Source organism: Labeo rohita, chromosome 3 (assembly GCF_022985175.1).
Source record: "Labeo rohita strain BAU-BD-2019 chromosome 3, IGBB_LRoh.1.0, whole genome shotgun sequence".
In the NCBI taxonomy this organism is placed as follows: Eukaryota; Metazoa; Chordata; class Actinopteri; order Cypriniformes; family Cyprinidae; genus Labeo; species Labeo rohita.
In genome coordinates this window covers 54,492,296-54,520,094 of record NC_066871.1, presented here as the reverse complement: position 1 = coordinate 54,520,094, position 27,799 = coordinate 54,492,296, and the positions used below count along the sequence as shown (strand labels likewise).

Sequence of the window (27,799 nt, the reverse complement as noted above, 5' to 3'; positions counted from 1 at the left end):
TCCCAGTTCTCCCCCAAGTGCTGCGGCCTGTCCGTCTGGCCACGTCTTGACGCATGCTGTTCCGGAGTCACAACTGCAAATCGTTAGGGCCATCGGAGAAATTAACAGTCACTTGAAAAATATCACTGACGCACTCACAAACATAAGCCACTCATTAAAGGAACTGGTCAAAAATGAACTTTGTCTCTGATTACCATTTATGTTTTATTTATATTGCCGCAATCACACGTTGATTGGCCTGAATGTCTTGTTGGTTGGGCTGCACATACACTGGTCCTGGGTCGGGGTCATCGGGCAGTGCCACCACCGCACATTAGGCCAGCACGATGCAACACACCTTGTTGGGGTGGTATAGCAGCATCCCCCCAGTCCTATCAAGGCAGCGACAAGGCCAACGATATTTCAGCTGCCTAAATCGCCCACTCTACAGCTGACCGAGTGCGAGAATGGGCATCACCGTATCTGCGCTTTCGGTCAGTTTGTTGGTTGGTGAGGGCAGTTAACAGCCATGTCTTCAGTGCATAACCGCAGTCTCCTGATGGGAAGTTCAGTAATTACATGCACAAATAAATAAATAAATAAATAAATAATCTTTTAGATATAACCATAACTTTAAATGTGTCAGTCACCAAGAAGCCACCCATCGCGCACCCTGCCAGCTTGGAGCCCCATCCCAACCATGCCGTTTGTAAGGATGTATGACTCATGTGTTGAGCCAGGACACCTTGCCACAATATTTGCCACATATTATTTACACCTTTTTTAAATGGAAAGATATGCAAATTCACATATGCAAATTCTTCTTCAGATGGTGCCTTTATAGCAATGTGTGTGCAGTTGATCGCTCCGATTACATTAGGAAAACTGGCTAACGCTGCAAATTGCGCTTTAATGTTTGGCTGGTCAACTGCATCGTATAGGAACCTTATATAACTGGCAGACATGCGGATGATCCCATCCCATACAGCTGGCATTGCGCGGCTTAAAGACGACTGGCTTATTCCTAAGCGGTCTGCCAGTTCCCTTTGGAAAGAAAAAAAACTCGTTCTCTTCGGATTCTGCCATTGGCAATGTCCTCTAATAAGACCAATGCTGCCATTGCATCACATACATGAGGCCCCAGGTTCTGTCCATCTAGATCATATGATGATAAATTCACTGAGTGTGTTGCGTTCTGTAATCTACAAAGTGATGCAGGAGAACGAGATAAACAGCTGCAGATCCTCACTGAAATGAGCTCAGTCAATGTTGTTCTTCTGCCACGACTTAAGAGAAATGATAGAATAATGATAAATGTTTGAGAACTCTACATGGACTGAAAGGCACTTATTTGTCTTATTACTCAGGATGATTCATTTCTCACCCTGATGCAGAAACGAAAATATAAAATTGGCGTGAAAGACAGAAATCAGGCAGATGTATCTCAACAATTTTCTTTCAGAATCATCCTCCACTTTCAGACTTGAAGATGTGTCCAAACACTCAGACATCAGAGTAGATGAAGAAGATGATGATGACTGCAGGAGAGGAAGAGCAGCAGCACAGCAGATGATGAGTTTACTGAAGAAGAAAGATCTGACAGAAATCAAAGAATCATTTCTGCCTCATCAGGGGAAACTGTGGCATCAGTGGAGTCAGAAGAACAAAGAACTACATCGATATCGAGGAGATGAGACAGAAATGCACATCAGTAGGAAAAAAAGGAGATTATACAAATCCGTAAACTGCAGCATGAATCTGACTTCAGTGGGTTTATAACAGCTCTTTATTAAAGAAATTAACTCAACAAGTCAAGTCATAACATAATGATATCTTTGCAAATCATTAGCTAATGATTAAGTAAAATATACAACTCAAAAGTTAAAATGCATGTCCCATTGTGGTAATTAACAGATTCATTTACACTATTAGTCAATTTTTTTGTTGTTAAATAATTAATACATTATGATACATTTAATTAAATGGCAATTCATATATTACTTAATCTGTTAATCAGTTAGTTGCACATTAAAGATTTTTGTAGTTCTTCATGAGTCATCCATTAACATGTTCATGTGTAAACATTGACAGTAATAGAAATAATATGAAATATACAAAACTAGGCATTTGTTTGTGGGGAGGGGGGATAAATAGAGCTGAGAAGTAAAATAGCATTAACAACAATAATAATAATAATAATAATAATAATAATAATAATAATAATAATTTTATTTTGACTGACAATTTTTTTCAGACCAAAATGCCACATAATTGGAGAACAATCAGAAACACAAGAACAAGACTGATAACGTAAAAAAAAAAAATCAGTGGCATTTATGATAATTGTCTTTGTTTTGCAGCTTTTGATAAATGCTGTTACAAGTGACTATGGTGTCCTCAAAACAAAATTTGTGCTCTACATTTATCCTAAGTGCACACACAGAGCAGTGTGCATCAGTGTCATCAGCAACCTTCAGGTTAAAGGAACACTCCACTTTTTTTGAAAATAGGTTCATTTTCCAACTCCCTTAGAGTTATACAGATGTGTTTTACCGTTTTTGAATCCATTCAGCCAATCTGTGGGTCTGGCGGTAGCAGTGTTAGCATAGCTTAGCATAAATCATTGAATCCGATTAGACCATTAGCATCACTGTAAAATGACTAAAGAGTTTTAATAAAGTAAAGTAATTTTGATGAGCAGTTGGACAAGGGTTGGGTGAGGTTGTTATGAACTCATGCAACAAATGTTTTTTTAATATTTACCGTTCTTATGTTGGCTACTTTCTTATTTAACTGTATAATTTTTTTGATATTTACTTTAGTGTTTTGTAGGCTGAAATAAACACGTTTTTATAATTTTTGAGCCTCATTTTTTATGTTTCAATAAATAAATAAATAAATAAATAAATAAATAAATAATATACCTCAACACCGCGCCACCAATGGTAGTTGGTCCATTACCACCGCAGTGGAAAAAAATCTGCCACCGTCGCAGCCCTATAGCAGCCGGCAGAGGTGACGGCTGTGTAATATCATTGCGCCTGCTGCACCCATGGTTCCGCAGCAAAATTACTTGATTATTACGCCGGAACGAGAGTATAGTTCCTAGCCATATCGGCCTATAAAATCACAACTTTTCATTTTCCGCCAGTCTTAGTACACGATGCAACTACAGAAGAGTCAAGTTTTAAATAGGAAAAATATTGAAACTCTTTAGTCATTTTATAGTGAGATGCTAATGGTCTAATCGGATTCAATGATTTATGCTAAGCTATGATAAAAGTGCTACCGCCAGACCGGAGATCGGCTGAATGGATTCAAAAACGATAAAACACATCTGTATGACTCTAGGGGAGTTGGAAAATGAGCCTATTTAAAAAAAAAAAAAAAAAAGTGGAGTGTTCCTTTAAGGGTCCGACTCTCTAACCATTAGGCCACAACTGCCCCCTGTTCTGTCTATGGTATGTTTAATTACGTCCACACAAATCTTAAACTGAGCAGCTGTTTCTTTTACCTGAAGAATAAATTTCAGTGTTTCTGATCTGATTTCTTCTGCTTTTCTGTCTCCTGGTTTATTCATTTCAGAGAGCTCTGTTGAATCTTGAACAATACTATAAACATCAAACGCAAGAGACACAGCTGATAGTACACCCCTGAATGCTGCTGTAGTACGAATAGATTTGGCAGTCACTTCAGTTGCCCGCACAGCTTTGGCAGTCTGTGCAGGCCCACGGATAGCACTGACGGCCATCACGCGGAGTTCCTTGGCAGCCTCTGCAAACTTTTTCCCAATTCGAGCCGTATTAGCTACAGATGCAATCCTTAGTATTTCTGTGGCACCTCTTGCTGCTCTCTGAAATTCATGCAGCTCCAGAAATTCTCTTTTCTCTGTGATGTTACCAATTTTATTCAGAAGCTCAATCATTGGGTTGATTGTGCATTGGAAATCATTGATGATCTTTTGAATAGTCTCACGTAGATTTTTTTGCTTGATTGCATTAGTGATGTTAGACGCACCACTTGTGACTCCTCCAGCTACTCCAGCAACAGCGCCAGCAGCAGTAAATGCCAAAGAAGCACCAAATGTGAACGGGGCCAAAGCCAGACCAGCTATAGATGCGATTCCTCCTGCTGCTCCTATTGATGACCCAACCAAACTGCCCACGGTAGTGTTCTTGTGCATGGATTCCAGGGAATCTGTGAAGTCATTCAGATCCTTTATTTGCTTTGTCAGAGTTTGATGATTTCTGTTAAATTGTGATGTTAGTTGTTCAATGCTTCTTTGAAGTGTCCTGAAAAATCAAACCTTTTTATCAGTACATTGAATGGCTAGCCATGTAAGAACTAGTACAAGAATCCAACCACTGAATATGTGCTTTGGTGTAACTTAACCCTTGTGTGATCTTATGGACGTTTTTGTCTTTTTCAGTTTTTTTTTTTTTTTTTTCGCCAGCTGTGTATTTTTATTGTAATTTTAATATTTCACCCTCACTTCCTCTAATAAATCTATTTTACACTAGGTACAAAAAAATAGTTCCTCTCAAGACCTCTCAAGTTCCTCTCATCCTCTCAAGAAGGATGAAAATCTCCTCATTGAACCCCATTAAAACTGCAGTTTTTAATCCCAGGGCCATTAAACTAAAAAAATATATATATATATATATGTTAATAGGCTTTCATTTTGTTGGCAAGACATTAAAATATTTTTTTTTACCATTCTTTCCTAGATGGTGCCGTTTTATCAAGTTCAGCAAATACTCACTTTTTCCTGTTTTCTGCAAATGCATATTATTGTCACAACTGGTCATAAGGGGCAGACAATAGAGGATTTGGTATGGAGCTTCTTTATTAAATCAAGCAGAAGAAAACTTCCCAATGGTCAGTTCTAAACAAAAAATATCACTGAAGCTCAGTCACTCGAAGGGTAACAGTTCTTATCTGAATTCATTTAGGATTCATTCTGTGGTGAGAGAGGATTGCATCAACCTAGGAATGCTAAACAGGTGGGTAAGTGCAAACTCAAGACCAGCCAACAATGGAAAGAGGTGAAGTGATGATATGTAGGGTGAGGTAAGTGGATGCAGGTGTTCGTGATTAGTAATCAGGTGATTGTGAACAGGTGTAGGAGGCTGGCGTGGCTGGTGACTCTGTGACAATTGTAGTCTATTATAGTCTTTTGGATAAATTATGCAGCTATAATTGTGTGGGTATGTTGGTATGGATGTCGGAGTGTGGTTTGTATGTGTGCGCTAAATAAACTTTTTGTGCGTTTGTGTGTGCGCACTGAGGAAGATTTTATTAACTAAAATATAGAGGAATTGTGTCCAAATTATTTTACCATTATAGTCCTACCATACATTTCGCTGGGCAAGCACGTCCTGTGTTGTTGTAGAGGCCATAAGTATGGAAAATAGACAAGCCCATATGGTTATTTTTTAGGCCCCACTAGCAGAGCTATATCTCATATTATTTTAGGGGCCCACTAAGAGGCCGTTAAGGAAAACCATCTGTTTCCCATGATAGTGTTTACCTTAGGGACCCCCCCCCCCCAATGATTTAGGTTGACATGCTTGCGTGCGAAGACCACTATATAACGCTGTCCTCAACCAAGTAAAGATCAGTTCTCTATAGACAACTCGGCTTGATTGTTTCAGCAATAAAGTCTATCTTTTGGCATCAAAACCCAAGACTCAAGAGTAATTCTTCGATGGGGAAGAGGGGAAACCACAACAGCACCTGTAATGTTTGAGAGAGAGAAGTTGTACTGTACTGTGAATCACCACAAGTCCCACCACTGTGTATGCAGCCAGAGTATGTGAGCGGAGTGGTGTGATTTTGAAAGGAGTGAGGAACGTATTTTTAAAAGTCGGAGCATCGTGGTTTAACTCGTCATCTGAGAAGGAAGCCTTTTCTAAAGCTGGCTTACAAGAAAGCCAGCAAACAGTTTGCTGAAGACAACCTGTCCAAGAGCATGAATTACTGGAAGCATGTCCTATGGTCTGATGAGACGAAGATAAACTTGTTTGGCTCAGATGGTGTCCAGCGTGTGTGGTGATGCCCTGGTGTGGAGTACCAAGAAATTGTTGCCCCCTATAGAAGAAACTCTATCTGCATCCCACACTGAGGGGCATCCTGTTTCAGCGTATCCACCCAGTCATCATGCCCTACCTCAAACTGTCTATGGGGATCTAGTGAGTCGCCCCTCCAAGGAGTAGGCTTGACCACACTGTTTTCACCAAGGTGTGAGTAAAAGGTGTTTCTGAGGAAACCCTGCTTTGAGGAGCAGTAGTTACAGTTCTAGCCCCTTGTTATAGAGGTTCTGCGGGCCTGGTTAAGAACAGGGCCCACACTTTCTATAGAGGTAGTAAGCACAGGTCTAATTGGGTTGGTAGTGGCTTACAGCCCCTCAAGAGAATACCCGCAACACAGCCCGGGGGCTGAGGACGCTGCTGCTCTTTATGCAGCCACACTGAGATGAATGTCATTCCAAGGCCTCCTTGGCAAGGCATGACGATGCTCCCCTCGCTACAGAGAGGGTCTCTTAAAGAGCTCATCGCCCCTGGGTGGAGCAGGTGTTCCTGCTCGCCTAAACCACCGTTTTGCAGTTTATTTAACAGTGGCTCTTTGGGCCTTTTCGTCACACTGCTTGCTGTGTGCTTGATTGCATTCCCTTAAAGGAATCTCTCTTTGATTCCAAGCCTTCGAGCTCTACCCTGGGTCTGGATATCTGATCCCAACAGGTAAGTATCGGGTAAGCAGCTCAGGCTCCTTGGCTGTTGGGGACAGGTCACTGACATCCGCTTGGATATCTTTGGGCAGCTCCCTTTCCGGTTGGAGTTGGTATTTAGTGCTCGCCTTAGTTCTGGCATGCACTCCCCTTAGCATGTCAGCGTGGGTATACCATTCCCCACAAGCGACCCCTAGAGGATGCAGTTTGATGTTTCCTCGAAAGGGAACGTCTCAGGTTACGTCTCAGGGAACGTCTCAGGTTACGTAACCATGGTTCCCTGAGAAGGGAACGAGACACTGTGTCCTCTAGTCCCTTCGCCATGCTTTGGATGTGAGCTTCAGATGAAGAAGCGGATGTTGTGTTCTACTGGCATCCTTTTGTACTGTGGTCATGCTGGCGGAGATGCACAGGCAGCAACGAGTCGCACCGGTAGTGACGTCATAGGATGTCGCCGGCCAGTACTTTGTAGTTTTTGAATATATGCTTCAGACAGGAGTCACGCAGAAGGCGCTCCCCACAAGCGACTCCTAGAGGACACAGTGTCTCGTTCCCTTCTCAGGGAACATTTTCCAACATGATAATGACCCCAAACACACCACCAAGATGACAATTGCCTTGCTGAGGAAGGTGCAGGTGTAGGTGATCTGACCTGAACCCTACTGAGCACCTATGGGGCATCCTCAAGCAGAAGGTGGAGAAGCACCATGTGTGTAACATCCAGCAGCTCCGTGATGTCATTATAGAAGATTTGAAGAGGATCCCAGCAACAACCTGTGCAGCTCTGGTGAATTCCATGCCCAGAATGATTAAGGCAGTGGTAGATAACAATGGTGCTAACACAAAATATTGACACTTGTTGAGTTATTTTTAGGGGACAGTAAATATACACTGTTATACAAGCTGCACATTGACTACTCTAAAATATATCCAAGTTTCATTTCTATAATATTGTCTCTTGAGAAGTTATATTAAAATTATTGCTGAAATGTGAGGTACTGTAACGTTGTATACAAGAATTCACGTTAAACATTTAGCTATAGCTTTATAGGAAAGGAAAGGACGTGACGTGTGGCCAAGTATGGTGACCCATACTCAGAATTTGCGCTCTGCATTTAACCCATCCAAGTGCACACACACAGTAGTGAGTAGTGAACAAACACATGCACACACACCGTCAACACACACCCGGAGCAGTGCGGCGCCCGGGTGAGCAGTTGGGGGTTCGGTGCCTTGCTCAAGGGACTCACCTCAGCCGTGGTGTTGAGGGTGGATTTGGAACACAACTTGTTTACATTTATGGCTTTAATTTTCTAAATATTATATTATAAAATATATAAATAATATAATTTTCATAAACTTATACCTCTATACATTTTTTGGTTTCAATTTCTTAAGTCTGTACTTCCAAGCTTTAAATTTTTTATGACAGTTTTTTGACATGGACATTTTTGTCCTCTGTGAACCTATGTGTAACTTTTTTAAATTGACGCACAAGGGTTAAAAATATTGCTGTACTTCTAATAACATCTATAAACTAAGTCAAATCGTACATCAATATTTAGTCATTTAGCAGATTACTTTTTCCAAAGTCACTTATAAATAAGCACAATATAGAAGCAAGCAAAACAAACAAAAGAGAAACAATATGCAAGTGCTAGACAAGTCTAGGTTAGCCTAGTGCAGTAACATACTGCATCATGGTTTCTTATGTAAGTCGAAAGAATAGACAAAAGAATAAAGAATGCTAGAGGATCTTGCTTTTAAATAAAAAGAAAACAAGTAGATAAAATAGAAATAGAGTAGAGAGTGAAAGTGTTAGAGGGTCAAGTATAGATGGAAGAGATGTGTTTTTAGCCATTTAATCTTGTAGCAAGACAAGCTTACCTTTGAAAGATGTCTTCCAGTTGATTTCCATCTCCTGCATTTGATGTTAAGCATAATCAAATATTATATTGGTAAATAATGGGCAATATAATTAACTTTGTAATTTGTATATATTTTCAATTGCAATTAATTATATTACATAGAGCACCTGAAAGTGCCTAACATATTTAAATAATAATAATAATAATAATAATAATAATAATATAATAATGGGGGGAGGAGGACCCACCCACATTTATTTTGCTTCTGACGCCCACAATGAACTAGATAAGAAAGCCGGACCAGAAAGTTTGAAAACGTTTGAAAAGTTCGAAATGTTTCTAGCATGTTTAGCAAGTTGCTAGCATGTTGTTAGTATGTTTCTAACATGATTAGAATGTTGCTAGTCCATTTCTAGCATGATTAGCAATTTGTTAGCATGCTTCTAACATGTTTCTAACATGATTAACATGTTGCTAACATGTTTCTAGCATGATTAGCAAGTCATAAGCACGATTAGCAATTTGTTAACATGTTGCTAGAACGTTTCTAGCATGATTAGCAAGTTGCTAGCATGTTGCTAGCCCATTTCTATCATGATTAACAAGTTGGTTGCATGGTTCTAGCATGATTAGCAGGTTTGTTAACATATTTTTAACGTGTTTAGCAAGTTGCTAGCCCGTTTCTAGCATGATTAGCAAGTTGATAGCATGTTGCTAGCTCGTTTCTAGCATGATTAGCAAGTTGATAGCATGTTGCTTGCATGTTTCTAACATGATTAGCAAGTTGCTAGCATGTTGCTAGCTCGTTTCTAGCATGATTAGCAAGTTGATAGCATGTTGCTTGCATGTTTCTAACATGATTAGCAAGTTGCTAGCATGCTTCTAGCATGATTAGCAAGTTGCTAGCATGCTTCTAGCATGATTAGCAGGTTTGCTAACATGTTTTTAACATGATTTGCAAGTTGTTAGCATGCTGCTTGCATGTTTCCTAGCACGATTAGCAAGTTGCTAGCATGTTGCTAACATGCTTCTAACATGTTTAGCATGTTGCTAGCCCGTTTCTAGCATGATTAACAAGTTGATAGCATGTTGCTTGCATGTTTCTAACATGATTAGCAAGTTGCTAGCATGCTTCTAGCATGATTATCAAGTTGCTAGCATGCTTCTAGCATGATTAGCAGGTTTGCTAACATGTTTTTAACATGATTTGCAAGTTGTTAGCATGCTGCTTGCATGTTTCTAACATGATTAGCAAGTTGCTAGCATGTTGCTAGCCCGTTTCTAGCATGATTAGCAAGTTGATAGCATGTTGCTTGCATGTTTCTAACATGATTAGCATGTTGTTAGCCCGTTTCTAGCATGATTAGCAAGTTGATAGCATGCTGCTTGCATGTTTCTAGCACGATTAGCAAGTTGCTAGCATGTTGCTAACATGCTTCTAACATGATTAGCATGTTGCTTGCCTGTTTATAGCCTGATTAGCAAGTTGTTGGCATGATTCTAGTTGCTAGCTATAGACAGATAGATAGATAGATAGATAGATAGATAGATAGATAGATGAGTTTGAATGAGTTTAAATGGATTAGAAATACAGTACATAGAAGGGAAGCTTGATTGAGTCTCAAAGGATTCTGGGAGTTTTGACAGTTGGAATTTGAAAAGTGTTGCTCATTTGAACATTCCGTCAATGTAAGTCTTTCTCAAGCCAATCTTAATAATTTGCAAGTGATATTTTTGTTGTTGTTGTTGAGATCATCATTGCTGACAATATAAATGTACATGCAATGGGCCTCATTCATGAAACTTGTGTAAATAAATGACTTTCCTGAAAACTCTCCTCCAGATTCACAAACACTTCATAAACGCAAATTTTATAGCAAAATGTGTATGTTAATGAATTCCAATCTTTCTTAAATAGGGCGCGTGTGCATGCTCATTCACAATTAGCATAATCCTGCCTATGAATTATAGCTAAGCAAATTGCATGTCCAGAAACCCATATATATATATATATATATATATATATTCAAATTAACCATAACCAGTTACATACAGTCTGCTAGAAGATGTGCAAGTCTTTCAGTCAGGTTCTCACCTTCTGTACTGCTTACATGCCTCATTAAAATGTCTATGGCCAAAAAAAATGTCACATCTCCTCCTGTGCTTTTAGCCCTCTTCAACTCCATCACAGCATCTTGAATGTTCATCTCGAGAAGGTCTGCTATAGCAAGCTTCACTTGAAACTGTTCTGCAAGTGATGTTTTTTCTTGACTTGGTGGTTTTACAAAAGTCAGAATTTGTGACAGTTGTGACTTGTATGAATCTATAGCCTTTTCAGCCATATCAAGGTCAGCTAGAGCTTTAGTAATATAATCACCATCTTTCTGCATAACAGTGGCCAGTGCACGATTATAGAGAGGAATAAACTTCCAGCAAGCACCTTCCTCCAAAGCTTTGGTGTACATCTCAATGCTTTCTGCAAGGTGTCCCTTCTGACGTAGAATGTTTCCAGACCTAATGTAATAATAGACCATAGTAGATGGGGACTGTTTGCTCAACAGTTTCTGCTTTGCATTTGACAAGTCATTGTTCAGCTGTTTCTCCAATGTCTCAATGGATGTTTTCTCGCTGAAGTACTTCAGGAACCACAAACCCCAACACTCATGAAGACAGGACACAATTACATCGCGCTGCCCTGAAAGAACACCATCTTTATAAATTTTGTCCAAAAAATCAAGGTAAACAGAAAAAAGTTTTTCCTTTTTTGTGATTTTTGGAATTTCTTTTTCAAGGAATCTTGAGAGTCTGATTTTCACCACAATGTTCCTGGCTTCTTTTGCCTTTTCTAGATCTTGTAATGAGAATGATTTTATGATTAAGAGGTCTGTTAGAGTAGAGGCCATTGCCTTATGAATTGGAAAGTTGTGATTTTCAAGGTAATGATTAAGTGCATCCTCTAACAAATTCTCTGTCAACGATGTATGATAGCTCAGATATTTGTGAAAGCTGGTGACAGATGTGTTTAAGCTCATCACCATTTTAACAGAGTCAGAGAAGTGGCTGGTGCACATAATGAGTTGAGCAGATCCTGGACTCCCTTGGTGAGCCGTTCGTCCAAAGGCTTGCTGTTCAACACGGACATTCAGAGGTAAGAAGGTTTGCACCACAAACAGACCTCCTGCCTCGTTTACACCTTCACAAACCTTTAGGTCTGTTCCTCGACCTGCTAGATTAGTTGCAATGATGATTTCTCCTGCTTGAACTGTTGAATTTGTTACTGTAGAGTTATCACTGTTGTTATTCACATAGCGTTTTAGTTTAGTTGCAGACATGATCCGTGCAAAGGCATTATAAAACATTTCTGCACGATTGATTGTTTCACAGATGACAAGAGCTGCTCGTGGACCTCGATAGACTGTGGAGGTTACTTGATCCTGAACAACATTACAGATGCTCCTGATCCACTCACCCTCTTCAGAAATAACCATGCCTTCAAGCTCATAAAGTTTTCTTCGTCTGAATGAGGGAATCTTGCAGGTCTTAATGCCATCGTAGAGCCTCTTCAGCATATCAAGCTCCGTTTGGTCACCCAAAGTTCCTGTGATCCCATAGATCTGGTTTGGATATTTCTTGAATAAACCCACATTAGACATAAAGTTTGTTATTAGACTCATGTTGGACAGTTTAGTATGGTGTTTCATCTCCAGGAACTGCTGAAGTCCGTTCCCCCATCTCATGTTGTTCTGTACAACACCAGTGCATTCATAATCAACAGGAACAACTCCATCTCCATGAAAGATAAATTCATGGCCCTCAGTCATTTTGGTGGCTAGCAGAGCATTTTCAATCCAAGTTGACATCTTGTCATTAATGAGATCTTGAAGGCCTGGAATACGAGATTGATTTTGTTCCTTTACTGTCTCAGACTGATAACGCTTTTTAATCATTTCTCCCAGTGATTTAACTAGGGAGTCCTCCTCAAAGTGCACAACATGACATTTTCTATTTCCTAGGAGAACAATTGATATGTCTTGCTCTTTATCATTACCTGCAGAACCGATGTCATCTGCTTGTTTCCTTAAAGTCCCATCAGGCTCTTGCTGGTATAGTTTAAAGAAATATTGAGGAAAATTTCTCACAAACGTGGTTAAAAATGCCACCATTTGCACAACACTTGCATTATCTAGTTGTTTCAAAACATCTCCCATGTTTTCTTCCATCTTTATTGGTGATTTTAAAGGCATAATTCCTGTATCCACAGCCATCTCCACAATACTGAGTTGATCAATGTTTTTATTTTCATGTATGATTTCAGACATAACGTCAGAGAAGGGCTGAATGGGCCCTAAAATCTCTCCAGTATCAAAACGCTTCAGCTGGTTGATGATCAACCAAATTTCAGCCAGTATTACATTCAATGGTTCCATGAGAGGCAAATTACTATTCAGGTAGACCACTTCAAGACCTTTGTCCAACATTAGTGAGTCCACCTCATCCACTATAACACACTGAAACTCTCTTATAGGTCTCACATCTCTTCTGTGGAAACACTGTCTCAGAAAATCACCTGCAAAGCTCTGAGTCGTACCATAGACCACCTGACATTCATAGCACTTCTTCAGCTCTTTGCCATCTGATTTATTGGTGTTGACGTCAACAGTGATATTTAGTTCCTTATAAAATGCCAACCATTCATCAGCATCTCTTTCAGCAAGTACAGGAGAACTGGAGATAATATCAGGGTTTTTTTTTTCAATCATGACCTTATATGCTGCAAACATTGCCACAATGCATGACTTTCCTTCTCCCGTTAAAACCTGAATGAGCCGACTTGATTTAGAAAGAACAAGAATGCACCAGCTTACCATCTGAGTCACTCGAGGTTTATATTTCTTTGTCTTTTCTACGGCTTTGCAAAGCTTGAACAAATTTTGCTTTATTCCTTGTAGATGTGGTGCTGTAGAAGCTGAACGACATTCATAAACAGAGTGGACAATTTCTTTCACTTCTCTCATGGTTTGTTCATCAATATATGATTGTTCACAGATTTCCTTTACGATCTCATCCAATGTTTTCTCATCAGTGTTTTTGGCTGTGTCAATAATTTTGGCCTCCACGTGATCCATAGTGTTATCGTTAACGGTCAAATCTGACACACTTATTTTATGAATCTCTACTTGATGAAGGATTCTTATAATCCATGTGTGAAAATCTTCATTCCTGCCATTATATTGCTCCACAAGAGCTTTAAATAGTTTAACAACATCATCTTCTCTCCACTGTCCGTTCTTGCACAGGGAAAACAGTCTTGATGACAGCAGTTTTCCTGATGCTTCCATTTTTAAAACTCTGGAAATTACTTTGTATATTTTTCACAATGTGACATCTCTGTCTGTGTTAAAATAAATAGATACACTTAAATCATTCATCTTATCATCTAGCGAACAACAAGCAAGAGATGATAAGGATAGAATAGGCTTTTACATAAAGAGTAACACATTTGTTTGATATTATTTGTCTTATTTCTTTGGGTAATGTTCTGGCAAGGATCTCTCACAATTATGAACAAATATTCTTCCAGTAACATTAATAGAATGTTTGTTCAATGTTTCTGATCTTTAATAATATCATATGGGTCACTGCATGGTCACACCAATGTGGGAAATTACCACACATTCAATTGACTGAATACAGTGGATAAATAAAGACACTGTACTTGTTTAAAAGAGACATTTTCTAAGAAAATAAGTGTTTGGATCTACTGTAAGAATGCATGCATTCCTGCATTTCCCAGCAGCATTTAAATTCTAAGATATTATACAGTTAATTAAAATAACATACAACTCCACATTTTAAAACAATTCACAGCCACCAATATTTGTACAAACCTGGAGTCTTTGAAGAGCTTCTGACTGAAGGTGGTCAGCTGAAGACTTATTATTCCAAGATCACTGCAGTCACCCAGATCCAGTCCGTACCCAGCCCAGATGGTGGATCAGCACCTAGAGACGACCTCTACAGCACTGAATCAAAGTGGAGATAGTGATGAGAGTGTTTACTATCACCTTCTTGCATTATCGACATACTATCTTCATGTGTAATACTTTAAAGCTGCTTTTACATAATCTGTATTGTAAAGAGACCTAACATAAATAAGGATGACTTGACTGAAATTCTGCTCTATGAATTCCCAACCCCCTCCCAACCAAATCTAATAGACAAACACATCCTTTTACTTGTGCATAGAGTGTGAATAGAAGTGCTCTGACAACCACAAGATGGATATATAGGACCTGTCTTGAATAGCATTTACATTTATTCATTTAGCAGACACTTTTATCCATTAACATTGAACAAGACATGTTAGCGCATGAAGGAATATTAGAAATAGTGAAAGCATAGTAGATTTGCATAAAAGCAGGATGCAGCTCACAGAAGAGATCTCAGTAGCGTGAATAAACACACCTGAACATTTGTTTAACAAACAAGGATGCATCACAGGATCTGTTCTAATTTAGGGAAAAAAGAGGACTGACTGTGCTCTAATGATTTTAAATGAAAGGACATGAGCGTAGGCAATTTGTGACTAAAATTACTACTCGGCCCCCCTAAAATTTTGCGATTAGCTCCATTAACTGTACACAAATTTGTGATCGTCTCAGTTCCCTTTAAATTTCATATGACAAGGCGACAGACTTCAGCTCCTCCCTGTCTTTCAGCGCGTTCTTCAATCTGCAGAGCGAGAAACAGAGGACAAGGTGTGTGTTTAAGGAAAGAGGGTTAGCTACTAGAAATGCAAACAGTAACATTTTGTAACTGTACAGTAAACAGGTGTGTGTGTGTGTTAGAGAGAGAGAGAGATTTTTTTGTCAATATTTGCTACCCCAATGGATTATCTTTTTGTTGTTTATTTCTAACCCTAGACTTTGTTGTTTTTTTTCCCGTTTTTGTACTTACAACTTTTCCTTTAATAAATGAATTTCTTTTGTATATGTGTTCCTCTTTATGTTACGGTCGGGGACGAGCTGGCCGTGACAGTATGGATTGATAATGTAAAACTCTGGACAGGTTTTCTTGCATGCATCCGTTTTGTAGCATTTTACAATCTCATCCAATGTTTTCTCATCAGTGTTTTTGGCTATATCAATAATTTTGGCCTCCAAGTGAGCCATAGTGTTATCGTTAACTGTCAAATCTGACACACTTATTTTATGAATCTCTACTTGATGAAGGATTCTTATAATCCATGTGTGAAAATCTTCATTCCTGCCATTATATTAGATTATATTAGAAAGAGCTTTAAATTAACAACATCAGCTTCTCTCCACTGTCCGTTCTTGCACAGACATCTCTGTCTGTGTTAAAATAAATAGATACACTTAAATCATTCCAGCATCCTTGCAAACAACAAGCAAGAGATGATAAGGATAGAATAGGCTTTTACATAAAGAGTAACACATTTGTTTGATATAAAAGTGTTCTCAAAGTAGATCATTCAAATGTTCCACTAAGAAAGCATTTATTTTTATACTTACTATCTGATGCGCTATTCTTCTGTAGAGTTGACAGTGAAGTTCTTCTAAAGTAATTTGTGAAAATACAAAGCAACGTGTTATATGTCTGGATAACAAGTGGGTGTGTCCTCGTGTTCCGGAATTTCAAGTATGTCACATGATTTGAAGGAATATGAGCTGTTTGCTTTTATTATTTTATGACATTTTGTGTAAATCTAAATTAATTAAGTTGTGAACTGTGTTATTGTGCCCTAACTCAACATTTTTGTACTTTTTGTACACACAAAGAATATTATTTATTCTCTATTTGAATATTCTTTTACTTTCAGTAGTGTTGGTAAGTGCCAAAAATATATAATAATTATATTACATACTATATATGTGGCCCTGGACCACAAAACCAGTTTTAAGTCACTCGGGTCACGGTCTTTATGTCATACGGGGAACAGAATTAAATTAGTGCTGCTGTTGGATAACGGCCGATGGGTGTTCTGATGCAACACCTGATAAGCAGGCTATTGCGGATGCAGGATTACCAAATGGGACCCGTACAAGACTTTGCTTTCTGTTGTTATGCTGAATTCTGACCCCCGCCAGATTACTAACCCCTAGTATTGGTAGGTTTAGGGTTAGGTGTGGGGGTGGGGTTAGGATTAGGCAATCAGGTAGCGATTTCAACTAGAGAGGGGTCGAAAAAGGGGACAACACCGTCTCTCAGTCAGATAACCTCACGTGCATGATGTGCCATTTACAGGTATTTTCCTAAACTGGCCACCAGCTAATATATTTTTCCACCATGGGGTAAGAAATTATTACGAAAACTATTATTTATTTTTGATCATTATTATTCTATGTCAGTCCGTTTTTCAATAACTGTTTTGTTTTGTTTTAGTTTTTTTTTATGTTTTTATTTTATTTAAGTTTACGAAAATGTTTTTTTTGATCAAACGTTTTCGTCTTAGTTTTAGTTTTCATTTACGGAAATAACCTTGATTCAGTACTCAAACGTCACACCTATCAATGCAATACAGTGGAATACCGCAGTAAATATAGCATACCACCTCATTAGACAAACGTTTATATATATAAGATTTTTTTTTTTATATTATTATAATACCCCCATGAGGGAGCTGAGCCCCCAGAAATAAAATCCTAGAATCGCCCCTAGGAAAGGATGCATATTAAAATATTTTTTACAATGATTTCATGGTGAGCATCTAATGCCATTGTCTAACAGCATTCTGATGAGTCATAAAGCAGAAACTGCCATTGTTTCTGTAACTGAAAGATCTCTGCTTTTTGATTCTCTGATAATCCTGAAATGACTCACTCTGTGTCCTGTTAATGTACACTCTTTCATGACATCCCGGGCCACATTATTGCACAGGCTTACCTAGGCTTAAACCAAGGGTCCCTTGTTGAGGGGAACTATGGCACACTACTAGCACTGGTGGGTTACATTAGCCAAGGGGTCATTTCAGTCTTTAAAATTATACTATTCTATGGTATCAATAATAAATTAATCCAGCGTACACAACTCTTAACTCTTTTACAAAATATATAATCAGGTAGGCACAGCTGATGTAGGGTTAATGTGTACAAATTAATATTGTCATTGATCAGCAAATTAGCACATTTTCCTCCATTGATTTCTTCCAGTGGCTTTCTAACTGTGTTAATAGTGAAATAAATGTAATAACTAAAGAAGAAGAAGAAAAAAAATGTAGGGTCAAAATTTACTGGTATTACTATCCTTGTGGGGACATTTGGTCCCCATAACGTGATGAATACCAGGTGCACACACGCACACACACACACACCCCCATCACTTTCTGATATATCACGTGAATTCAAAGAGCACAGAGATTATTTGCATGTGCCTGTTTACACAGAGATTTGGGAAATGGGAGTGTCAGGTTGCAGTTTAACCCAATGTCTGCTCATACTGAAAAAAAGCTGGGCTAATTTTATTTCATATATGGTTATTCAATTTTTCAAATGTTTGCTGCAATAAAAACATGTTTTTATCAGAGACTTTGAAAACTAAACTGTATAATTACATGAACTATTCATGATTCCTTTCATAATCCAAAACTTGTCTTAAAACGTACTGCCATTATTAAAGGAACAAACAGCCAAACGATTGTGACGAATGTGATATTTACAGAATATCACATTCTTGTGTGAATTCTCTTCAGGGGAATTAAACTGCTCAAATAAATATATTTTAACCACAGAGCTCACATTAAGATCACAGTAATAGTCAATATAAGTTGTAATTGAAACAAAAATTGGCCACACTTTTTATTAGGTGGCCTTAACTACTATGTACTTACATCAAAAAAATAAGTACAGCATACTTATTATGGTCATATTGTATTGCAAAACACTTTTACTGTTATTAAGGTGGGGCATGGGTAAGGTTCCAGCCAACATTTGTATGTGGGGCCCATATGCGCATGAACTGGGCTGAAAAATGGGCCCCATATAGGATTGTCTGCGGGTTCCATAATGGTCCTTGTCACAAAGTGGGACCTAACTGGGCAACATGCACAAGACCCATCTCGGTCCCAGCTTTAACCCAGCTAACATTTGATTGTGGGGCCCATGTGGGTTTGAAATGGGCTGAAAAAATGGGCTCTATATGACATTGTCCGTGGGTTCCATAATGGCCCCATTTTAATTGCCTACATGGATTCCATATGGGATTGCACTCGCTACTTGGTGGGACCCAACTGGGAAACATGTGCAAGACCCATCTCGGTCCCAGCTTTAACCCAGCTAACATTTGATTGTGGGGCCCATGTGGGTTTGACATGGGCTGAAAAAGTGGGCCCAAAGTGGGATTGTCTGTGGGTTCCACAATGGCCCCATACCAGTTGCCCACATGGGTTTTGTGTGGGATTACACTTGCCAACAGGTGGGCCCCAACTGGGCAACATGTGAAAGACCATCTTTAGGTTTAATGTGGGTACTACAAGGTTACTACATGGGCTGAAATATGGGTTTTAAGTGGGTTTGTCCACAGGTTCCATGTTGGCCCCATGCAACTTACCCAATGTGGGTTTTATGTAGGATTTCACTGGGCTTTAGGTGGGGCCCATCTAGGGATCATATGCAAAACCCATCTGGGTTCCATCTAAATATGGGTTTTACATGGGTTTGTCCACGGGTTCCATGTTGGCCCGACGCAACATACCCATGTGGGTTTTATACAGGATTTACCTGGGCTTTAGGTGGGGCCCATCTAGGGATCATATGCAAAATCCATTTGGGTTCCATCTAAATATGGGTTGTAAGTGGGTTTGTCAGTGGGTTCCATGTTGGTCCCATGCAACTTACCCAATGTGGGTTTTATGTAGGATTTCACCGGGCTTTAGGTGGGGCCCAACTATGAAACATTTGTGCATTCTAGACACCCTCAGTCCTCCTCTGTCTCTGGTCCCAGTAAACTGTTTTGAGAGTTCCCTCTCAGATTCTTGCTGGTTGATCTTTGACATCAGTGCAGTCTTCTTAACAGCCTCTGCAAAACAAATATATATACAAACATATTTAAAAATAGGACATTTTTAAATTTTTCAGGAAGATGAGGTATGAAGATGCTGCCCTCCACTACAGTAAGGAAAACAACAGAGTAAAAGCAAAGGTGCTTGTTTACAGGCTATTCCAATAGACAACTTTTCTGCGATGTGTTTAGTAAACATGAAATATTATTACACATTAAAATACTACAAAATAATAACTTTTACTTGGAGCAACTCAAGGGCGAGTAAATGACGACAGACTTTTTGTTTTTGTCAAAAAGACTTTAAGAGTCTCAGTTTTAATAACTTAAATTAGAGCTGCATGATTCTGGATATATAGAGAATCAAACTAAAAATAAAGTGTATATTTACTGGACTGACAAAATACTAATAACTGCAGTCTTTTAAAAATGTTTAATCTTGAATGTTTTTTCTTTTTTTTAATGAATGAATGATTAAATGACTCATGAATATATGTTGTTTCATTACTGGATGAATCTGTGTTTTTAATGAATCTCTTGAATGATTCAATGACAAATACATGTGTTTAACAGTCACTTGTCAGCACCTACTGGTGTAATATCACTGATATAATCTTTATCTGAACTGTCAACTTTGTTTCAAATGATTTGCTCTATTTTGATAGCTACTGCAGACATCAGTGATTATATCCAAACTAAACTTTTATCCCAGTACTTCTTTGATATAATTCTTTGAATAATTCTAACACAGAAAAAAAAAAACGATAAGTGCTGTTAAAAAACTTTGTGACACTGTTTTATTCCTACACATGACAACTGTCCTCTCTTTCTGGATCAGTAGGTACATTGACATGAAGCACTGCATTGCAAAAAAGCTCCATGTAAACAACTCAATCGAAATAAAAATGCTCAAACTGATTACGATTTCAATTACTTTAGAAAGGTAGGACAAACCTTTTCTAATCCATTACAAAGGACATGTAAACACTTGATCAAATTGATAACTGAACTAGAAAAGTTTTGCGCATGTGTAATGACGTAGAAATGACATATGATGCACAAAATGAGCTGAAGTTGTTGTAATATTATATTAAAGAACATAATAAATGACTGCAATGTCAATCAAAAATTCTCTTTCTACTTATCAACTGTGAAGTGGTGTAAGACAACATTGTCCAAGTGACTGTTTCAGACTCTGATTTGCAGACACCTTGTTTTAAGCATGAGAAAGGATGCTTTTATTGCTTGGTTAGTATAAGCAGCACAACACAAAGCTTTGTGGCTCAACGTCTCGTAATCAGGATTCGAAAAAGATAAGATGTTAAGTTTGCTTCTTAAAACAAATGGATGGTTACACCTCGTCAACACCAGACGTGAGCAGCGTGGTTCTCATAACACTGGTTAATGAAAATGGCGTAATTTTTTTTTGACATTTAAAAAACATTGCAAAAGTTTTGTGCAAATCCGTAATGGAAATGCACCTAGTGTACTGTCTACACTGGATGCGGCGCGGCACAACACGACAAATCCCCGCTGGCAAACTGATGCCTCATTTTATTTATGACGTACTGACAAAGTTTAAAGGGGTCATCGGGTGCCCATTTTCCACAAGTTGATATGATTCTTTAGGGTTTTAATGAGAAGTCTACAACATACTTTGGTTAAAATTTCTCAATGGTAGAGTAAAAAAAACATCCATTTTACCATGTCAAAATCAGCCTTTTTAGAGTGAGCCATTCTGTTGCATGTTCCTTTAAACACTAATGAGCTCTGCCACCCCGCCTCTATCTTCTGTGGGGTGATGATCAGTAGTGTCTACTTTAGCTGCATTCAGCCATAAAACTTGCTAACTAGCACATTATAAAGAAACACGAATTGCAAAGATGCATAAAAAACACCCATATACTCACTTCTGCTGTAGGTGAAACTAGATTACAAATGATTCGCATGAACATAGATGCATTTATGTAGGTTATTGGGGACATTCTTGTCTTCCCCTGCACCGGAGTCGAAACAATAATGGTGGTCGGACTGTTCTCAGCGCTCACTCAGCTCATTTAGGGTGGGTTTAAGATAAGACTGTCAAGTCAATCAACTGTCATGGGAGCGGCCTTGGTTGGTGTGACGTCACACCAATAAGACACTGAGAATGACCTGATTTGAAAAAAGGCATATTACTTATAAAGATTTAAAAAAAAAAAAAAAAAAACACTGGGTGAATTTTTATCATTATCGGGTGGTTGTGCACACACATTTATGTTCAAACAACTTGTAAAAGTGAGTTTTGCATCCGATGACCCCTTGAAATGATTTTCAACGGTCGCTTGGTCGCATCTAGTGTAGACAGACTTTAGCTGTCACGCCATAACAACTGTCACATCTGTTGTGGACACGGTGTTAGTCATTTTTCATCAATTTCTGATAATATGTGTCTCCATCTACTTATGCTTATATTTGAAGACAAACATTACACTTTTAATTTAGACTCATAACTAAACATTGTATAAAGGTATAGTTCACTTAAAAAATGAAAATTCTGTCATCATTTATTCACACTTATGTTGTTCCAAACGTTGGTAACTAGACAGTTGAACTATGAACTGTTTGGTTATCAACATTCTTCAAAAAATATTTTTGTCTTCAACAGAAGAAAGAAATTCATACAGGTTTGGAAAAACATAAGGGTGATGAAGGGTAAATGATGCCATAACTTTCATTTTGGGGTGAACATTCCCTTTAAGAAAATTATGTAAAAACAAATTAAGTAAAATCACTACATTTAGTAAAATCAAAATATCTCACATATCACAAAGAGTCAGTGAATCCATACCAGATGTGAGAGTGCAATGTAGCAGATAAAGGACAATCCTCCTCCAAATTGGCAGTGATCAGCTGGATCCTTGGTGAATCTGTAGTGGGATGGGCCCAACGAGCCTTAAAAATAATTATTTTTTTTTTTAACCATTCCTTTAAACATTCTTAAACAAAACATATTTAAATTGTACTGAAATTTGCCAATATAAGCCATTTAGGCAACATACACAAATTGTCAGCTTTGAAACTGTTAGTTATGATCGAAACATGAACCTAATGCATAACAATCCCATCAGAAAAATGTGAATCCCCAAAAGAAAGACAAAGAGGATTCACAAAGAATGGACTCTTTCAATAGATATCATAGCAAGTTAAATACAATTGTATCTTTAAAAAGCCCATTTGTACACCAGAGTCAAATCAACCATAATATAATTTTACCTGCAGTTGCATTTATCCTGATATGACACATCTGAAGGCTGTGATGTTCTCCAGTGAATGAAATAAAGGACTTAAGATGATGACAAGATCTATTTCCCTTTCTTTGTGCCGCCTCAGAAAAAGAAAGACAACAGGGAGAAAAAAAAGTTACTCCATTGGTTATCACCAATGAAAGAAATGTCTTACAAATGTACTTATAATGATTATAATCATACTTCATACTACAGATATTTCAAACCCAATCTGAGGTCTGGAAACAGTGGTTAAAATTGACTAACATTTTACTGTAGTCTCCGCATTGGGTGCCTGTTTTTCCTTAAAAATGTGAACCAATATCTTATCATTAGAAGTATTTGAAGAGGTGAAGTAAAAAAAAAAAAAAAAAAAAAAATACTCAGAAACGGTCATCAACACAAATATAACACATAACACTCTCAACTCTCCTATATATTCCAGTGTTTTCGAATGTGAATTACAGTTTAATCACTCACTTCACTTATTCCAGTGCTCCTTTACTTCTCATGAGTTTGAGTTTTAAACTAAACATTAATACACACAAACACACACCAACTTCAAACACTAATTTACATTGAAATACGTGCTAATACGCTAATCGCGATTAGCCTCTCCCTTTAATGTCCTCTCACGTTAATTAATTGTGGGCACAAATCATAACTTTATGATGGTTTGATTGAAAAATGTTTTGTTACCTGACATCGCCATATCCCACTGAGCACTGTACGTCCAAACGACGTCATTTCAACGTCTTTGTCGGAATATAGACATGATCTGCACGTCGGGTGGACGTCTCATGTTTGTTGGGATGTTTTCGGGATCTCACACATCCAGTCTGCCCCTTCCTCTGTGTTCACATTCCAGCTTCTGTTCTCCGTTGACATCTCACAGCTCAAATTAGTTTACAATAAGAATGTAACAGGCACATAATCAGGAACTGAGCGAGCGAGTAATCTTGTGGATCAGTAGCAGCACATCACCAAACTGATTAGTATATTTTCAAACTGCACTAGTAAAAAAGGCGCGCGAGGCTGTCATTGGCCAGTTTCGTGAATGACAGTCAGATTAACCAATAATACTTTTTTTTTTCTTCTTTTTTTAAGAAACGTGTGTGTATTTATTTTTATTTTTTGGACTGTATTATTTGATTAATTGGTCAAATGGTATTTTCATGACAGTGTCTGAATAAAACATATTTTGTACATAAATTGTCAATTTGTTTCGAAAATGACCGATAGTTTCGCTAGATAAGATCCTGGGCTGAGATCGTTTAGAGTCATTTAAACTACATTTTGGAAGTTCAAACTCGGAGCACCATTGAAATCCACTATATGGAGAGAAATCCTGAAATGTTTTCTTCAAGAAACATAATTTCTTACCGACACAAGAAAGAAAGACACAAACATCTTGGATGACAAGGGGGTGAGTACATTATCTGTACATTTTTGTTCTGGAAGTGAACTTCTCCTTTAAAGGTGAGAATTGAAATGTTTCATGATATAGTTAATGTGTTTGTGAATGTTTCGAATAAAACATAAGTCTATTGGTGCTGCTGTTTCACATGATGACCCCCCCATTCGTGCCGCCTCAAAAACAATAGCTGTGTCCCAAAGTGGAGTGCACGCACTTCGAAAGTGCATGAACTTAGAAGGCCACACCATATTTGTTTTTATATTTTATGTTTTACTGGAGGAGATAGTGGGGATGTACCTCAGGCTTGGCCAAGAGCATGGCCGGGTAAATGATATTGTTTTGCTGCATCCTTGCCGGATAACAAAACCATGCGCGCACACACACAGACACACACACACAGAAACACACATATATATGTGTGAATAGATATAGTGCACTATCTATTTTATCTACTTCTTATGACATAAAGTGAATGCTAAATCAATGTGCATTTGATTTTTGTACCCTGACCCCCACACAATACAGTCATCTCACCCACTCACACACACTTCATCCCTCTCACACATATATACTTACCTGCCCCCCACACAAAACACTCACATACATATGACATCTTTAACGATAAACACTGATCACAGTACCCACAGTAAATCAGATGAGTAACTGCAGCATTTCACTACGTCTTGCTGGATAACTCTGTGTATGTCACAAATTATCTTTGTATTCTTCTATATTAATGGAAAGATCACATAACGTTTGTCAATGTTTTTGTGCATTCTACACATTACGCATATACCTTCCAACACATATGTACTCTCTGTTTTTATCAGGAGTGCCCAGAGGACATAAAGTGAACGTTTGTAAAGGTCCATCGTGGTGATGGAAACCATAGTGGAGTCACAGTGAGTTATTCTGTGGGGTGGTGAAGGTCCTGCCTTTCTACAGATGGACAGTAAAAATCAACAGAATCATTTCATATCAAGTTGAACAATGTGATGAACAAGGCCTGAAGGTCAATGCCATGTTACTTATTTAAACTATCAAAGCAATCAACCTCTATTTAGCCTGTGTATGTGAAATCTACTGTATATGGAGAACTGTTGATTCTGTCATTTAAAATGTTAACACTTTATGATAAGTGGAACACATCTTTAAAAAAAATAACTGACAATTATACAATATACAACCAAATTTTATAATAATTTGACATACTTTTACAATGCCAAAATCAAACTCCTTTAAATTTGGTACATTTAAAATTCGCCTAAAATCGATAGTAATAAATGTGAATTCATCTCATTACATAAATGAACAAGGTAAGGTTTAAAGGTTTTTATTAACAATTAGCCTAATGTAGTCAATGTATGCGCATTACAGGCTGTGATGATGAGGAAATCAGCTCCCTATATTAGACATATTAAAAAAAAAATTAGATTTAAGTTGTGGCATTTTAGCCTAGATATCCTTAATTCTTTATCCACGACCAAAAAAAATAGGAAACATCTAGCTTAATTTTCGTTTTTCCATTATTAAAACAAAACAACAGCAGCAACAATAATAATAATCAAATCATACTGTTTAATTTCTATTTTATTTAGTTTTGTTCGTATTTCGATTTGTTGTTAAATCACACTAGAGTCATCCAAATAAAGAAATATTTCAAGCCCAAAGTCAGTATTATTGAAAAATAATTGATTTGATTTGATGATTTTAAACCAGTCATATATCCTCTGGTCTGTGTGCAGTTATTTGATAGCATATTGTAGACAGACTGGAAATTAATCACATGAGTGATTAATAATGCTGCGTTCACGCCATATCGTAATTACCATAATTTTGAGATGACAACATGTGACGTTCTACTCAGACTCGGAATTCTGCTTTTCTATGGCAACACTATCAACGCCTTGAGCCTACATTGGTCAGGTGGTACAGCGGTCATGTGGTACCAGTCGTAGCTCTCAGAAGACAAATCACAAATTGTAATTACGAGTTCTACGAGGACGTGAACGCTTTTTACACGTTGGAATCTCGTAATTACGGGAATTTCGATGTGGCCTGAACCGCAGCACCGCGGACAATCGCTTAACTTCCTCATTATATAACATCTTGTTATTCAGCAGCATGCAGATGAGGCTGGTATGCTAAATGCTGTATATGTAATTAACAATTTCATTAAAGTGTGATAAAGGCGTGGAATCGGTCAATATTCAATGTTAGTAGTGATACTTTGTACATAAATATTTCCTATCAGGCACTTCCGCTAAAACGATCCATGGTGAATTAGTCTGGTCTGGTTCTGTTTATCAGTGATTGGGTGAGAACAGTTCAATACTACTGGCTGTGGAACCAGAACGGCGTTTTTAACCGGGCCCTGTGGCAAGCCATACGGCGTTAAAAGCGGCGCTTTTTACAAACACTAAAACTCTTTTGTACCGTTTACGCGCGTTTTTTACAGCGTTTTCTACCAAGACGGCGTATTTGACGGCGCTAACACTGTTTTAAACGCCGTCAAAAACGGCGTTTTGTGTGCAAACGCGATTTATCTATAGCGTAATTCTGACCCCTTTGGCTTGCCATAGTCTTGTCCCACTTTTGGTGTTTGTCAGCGCCACGCTGACCATTGGGTGGCGCTAGCAAACACGTCTTTCCTGCGCTGTCGAGTCGGTCGCGCGGCTCGGTCTATTCAGAGCCGTATCCACCTTATTTTTCAATGCGGAAGCTGTTTTCTGGTAATGTGTTAGACTTCCGGTTCATAATTCACCATAGGAAAATAACGAGAAGAATCTCGAAGTGCAGTAAACGGTAAAACAGTTTGCACTACAAACCAGTGTATTCATAATTAAGAGAATACATTAAAATAAAACGGTAAGACATGCCAGTTTGCAGTATCAAGCAGCAAAACAAGCTTTTTGTGCAGCTAAAATAGCTGGAAGTGGATGAGACCGGAAGCCAGACACAAAAAAAAAAAAAAAATGGCTGCACCCACTCTTATGGGAAAAATAAGGTGGATAGAGAGAGAGAGTTGCGACAAATCCATTCACTCCAATGGACCAGTTTTTTTTACAGCAATGGCGGATCGTGGAGATGCGCAATAGTTCCCGGAAGTTAGCGCTAATACTATCAGCGCCATAGAGATGCAGCAGAAGAGACCGCTGTGATCCACTAGGCTAAATTATCATAAATGTATTAAATACCACTACTGTTTACAGTTGAAGTTAAAAGCTTACATACACCTTGCAGATACACTGCAAAATGTTAATTAAAATAATTTATTTTACCAAAATAAATACGTTTAAACATTGTTTATTTAGTACAGACCTGAATAAGATATTTCACATAAAAGATGTTGTTTACATATAGTCCATAAGAGAAATAATAGTTACATTTATAAAAATGACCCAGTCCAAAAGTTTACATACACTTGATTCTTAATACTGTGTTAATATTGGTAAATTAATTCAAATTTTACAGATTCTGGAAGCTGTATATAAACTTTTGACAGTAAACCTGTACTTTATTG

At 38.0% G+C, this 27,799-nt stretch overlaps 1 protein-coding gene across 1 annotated transcript; it reads right to left on the bottom strand.

Annotated features, from left to right (window-relative positions):
• Nucleotides 1-2,797: 2,797 nt before the first annotated feature.
• LOC127162792 (uncharacterized) lies at nucleotides 2,798-22,866 on the bottom strand. The gene is made up of 7 exons (XM_051105636.1): nucleotides 22,849-22,866; nucleotides 22,424-22,502; nucleotides 14,463-14,597; nucleotides 10,670-13,966; nucleotides 8,594-8,627; nucleotides 3,407-4,271; nucleotides 2,798-2,812 (listed from the first exon to the last, which is right to left on the bottom strand). Exons 4-7 carry the CDS (start codon nucleotides 13,911-13,913, stop codon nucleotides 2,798-2,800), a joined length of 4,158 nt encoding a protein of 1,385 aa, XP_050961593.1. The 5' UTR covers nucleotides 13,914-13,966; nucleotides 14,463-14,597; nucleotides 22,424-22,502; nucleotides 22,849-22,866.
• Nucleotides 22,867-27,799: the final 4,933 nt, after the last annotated feature.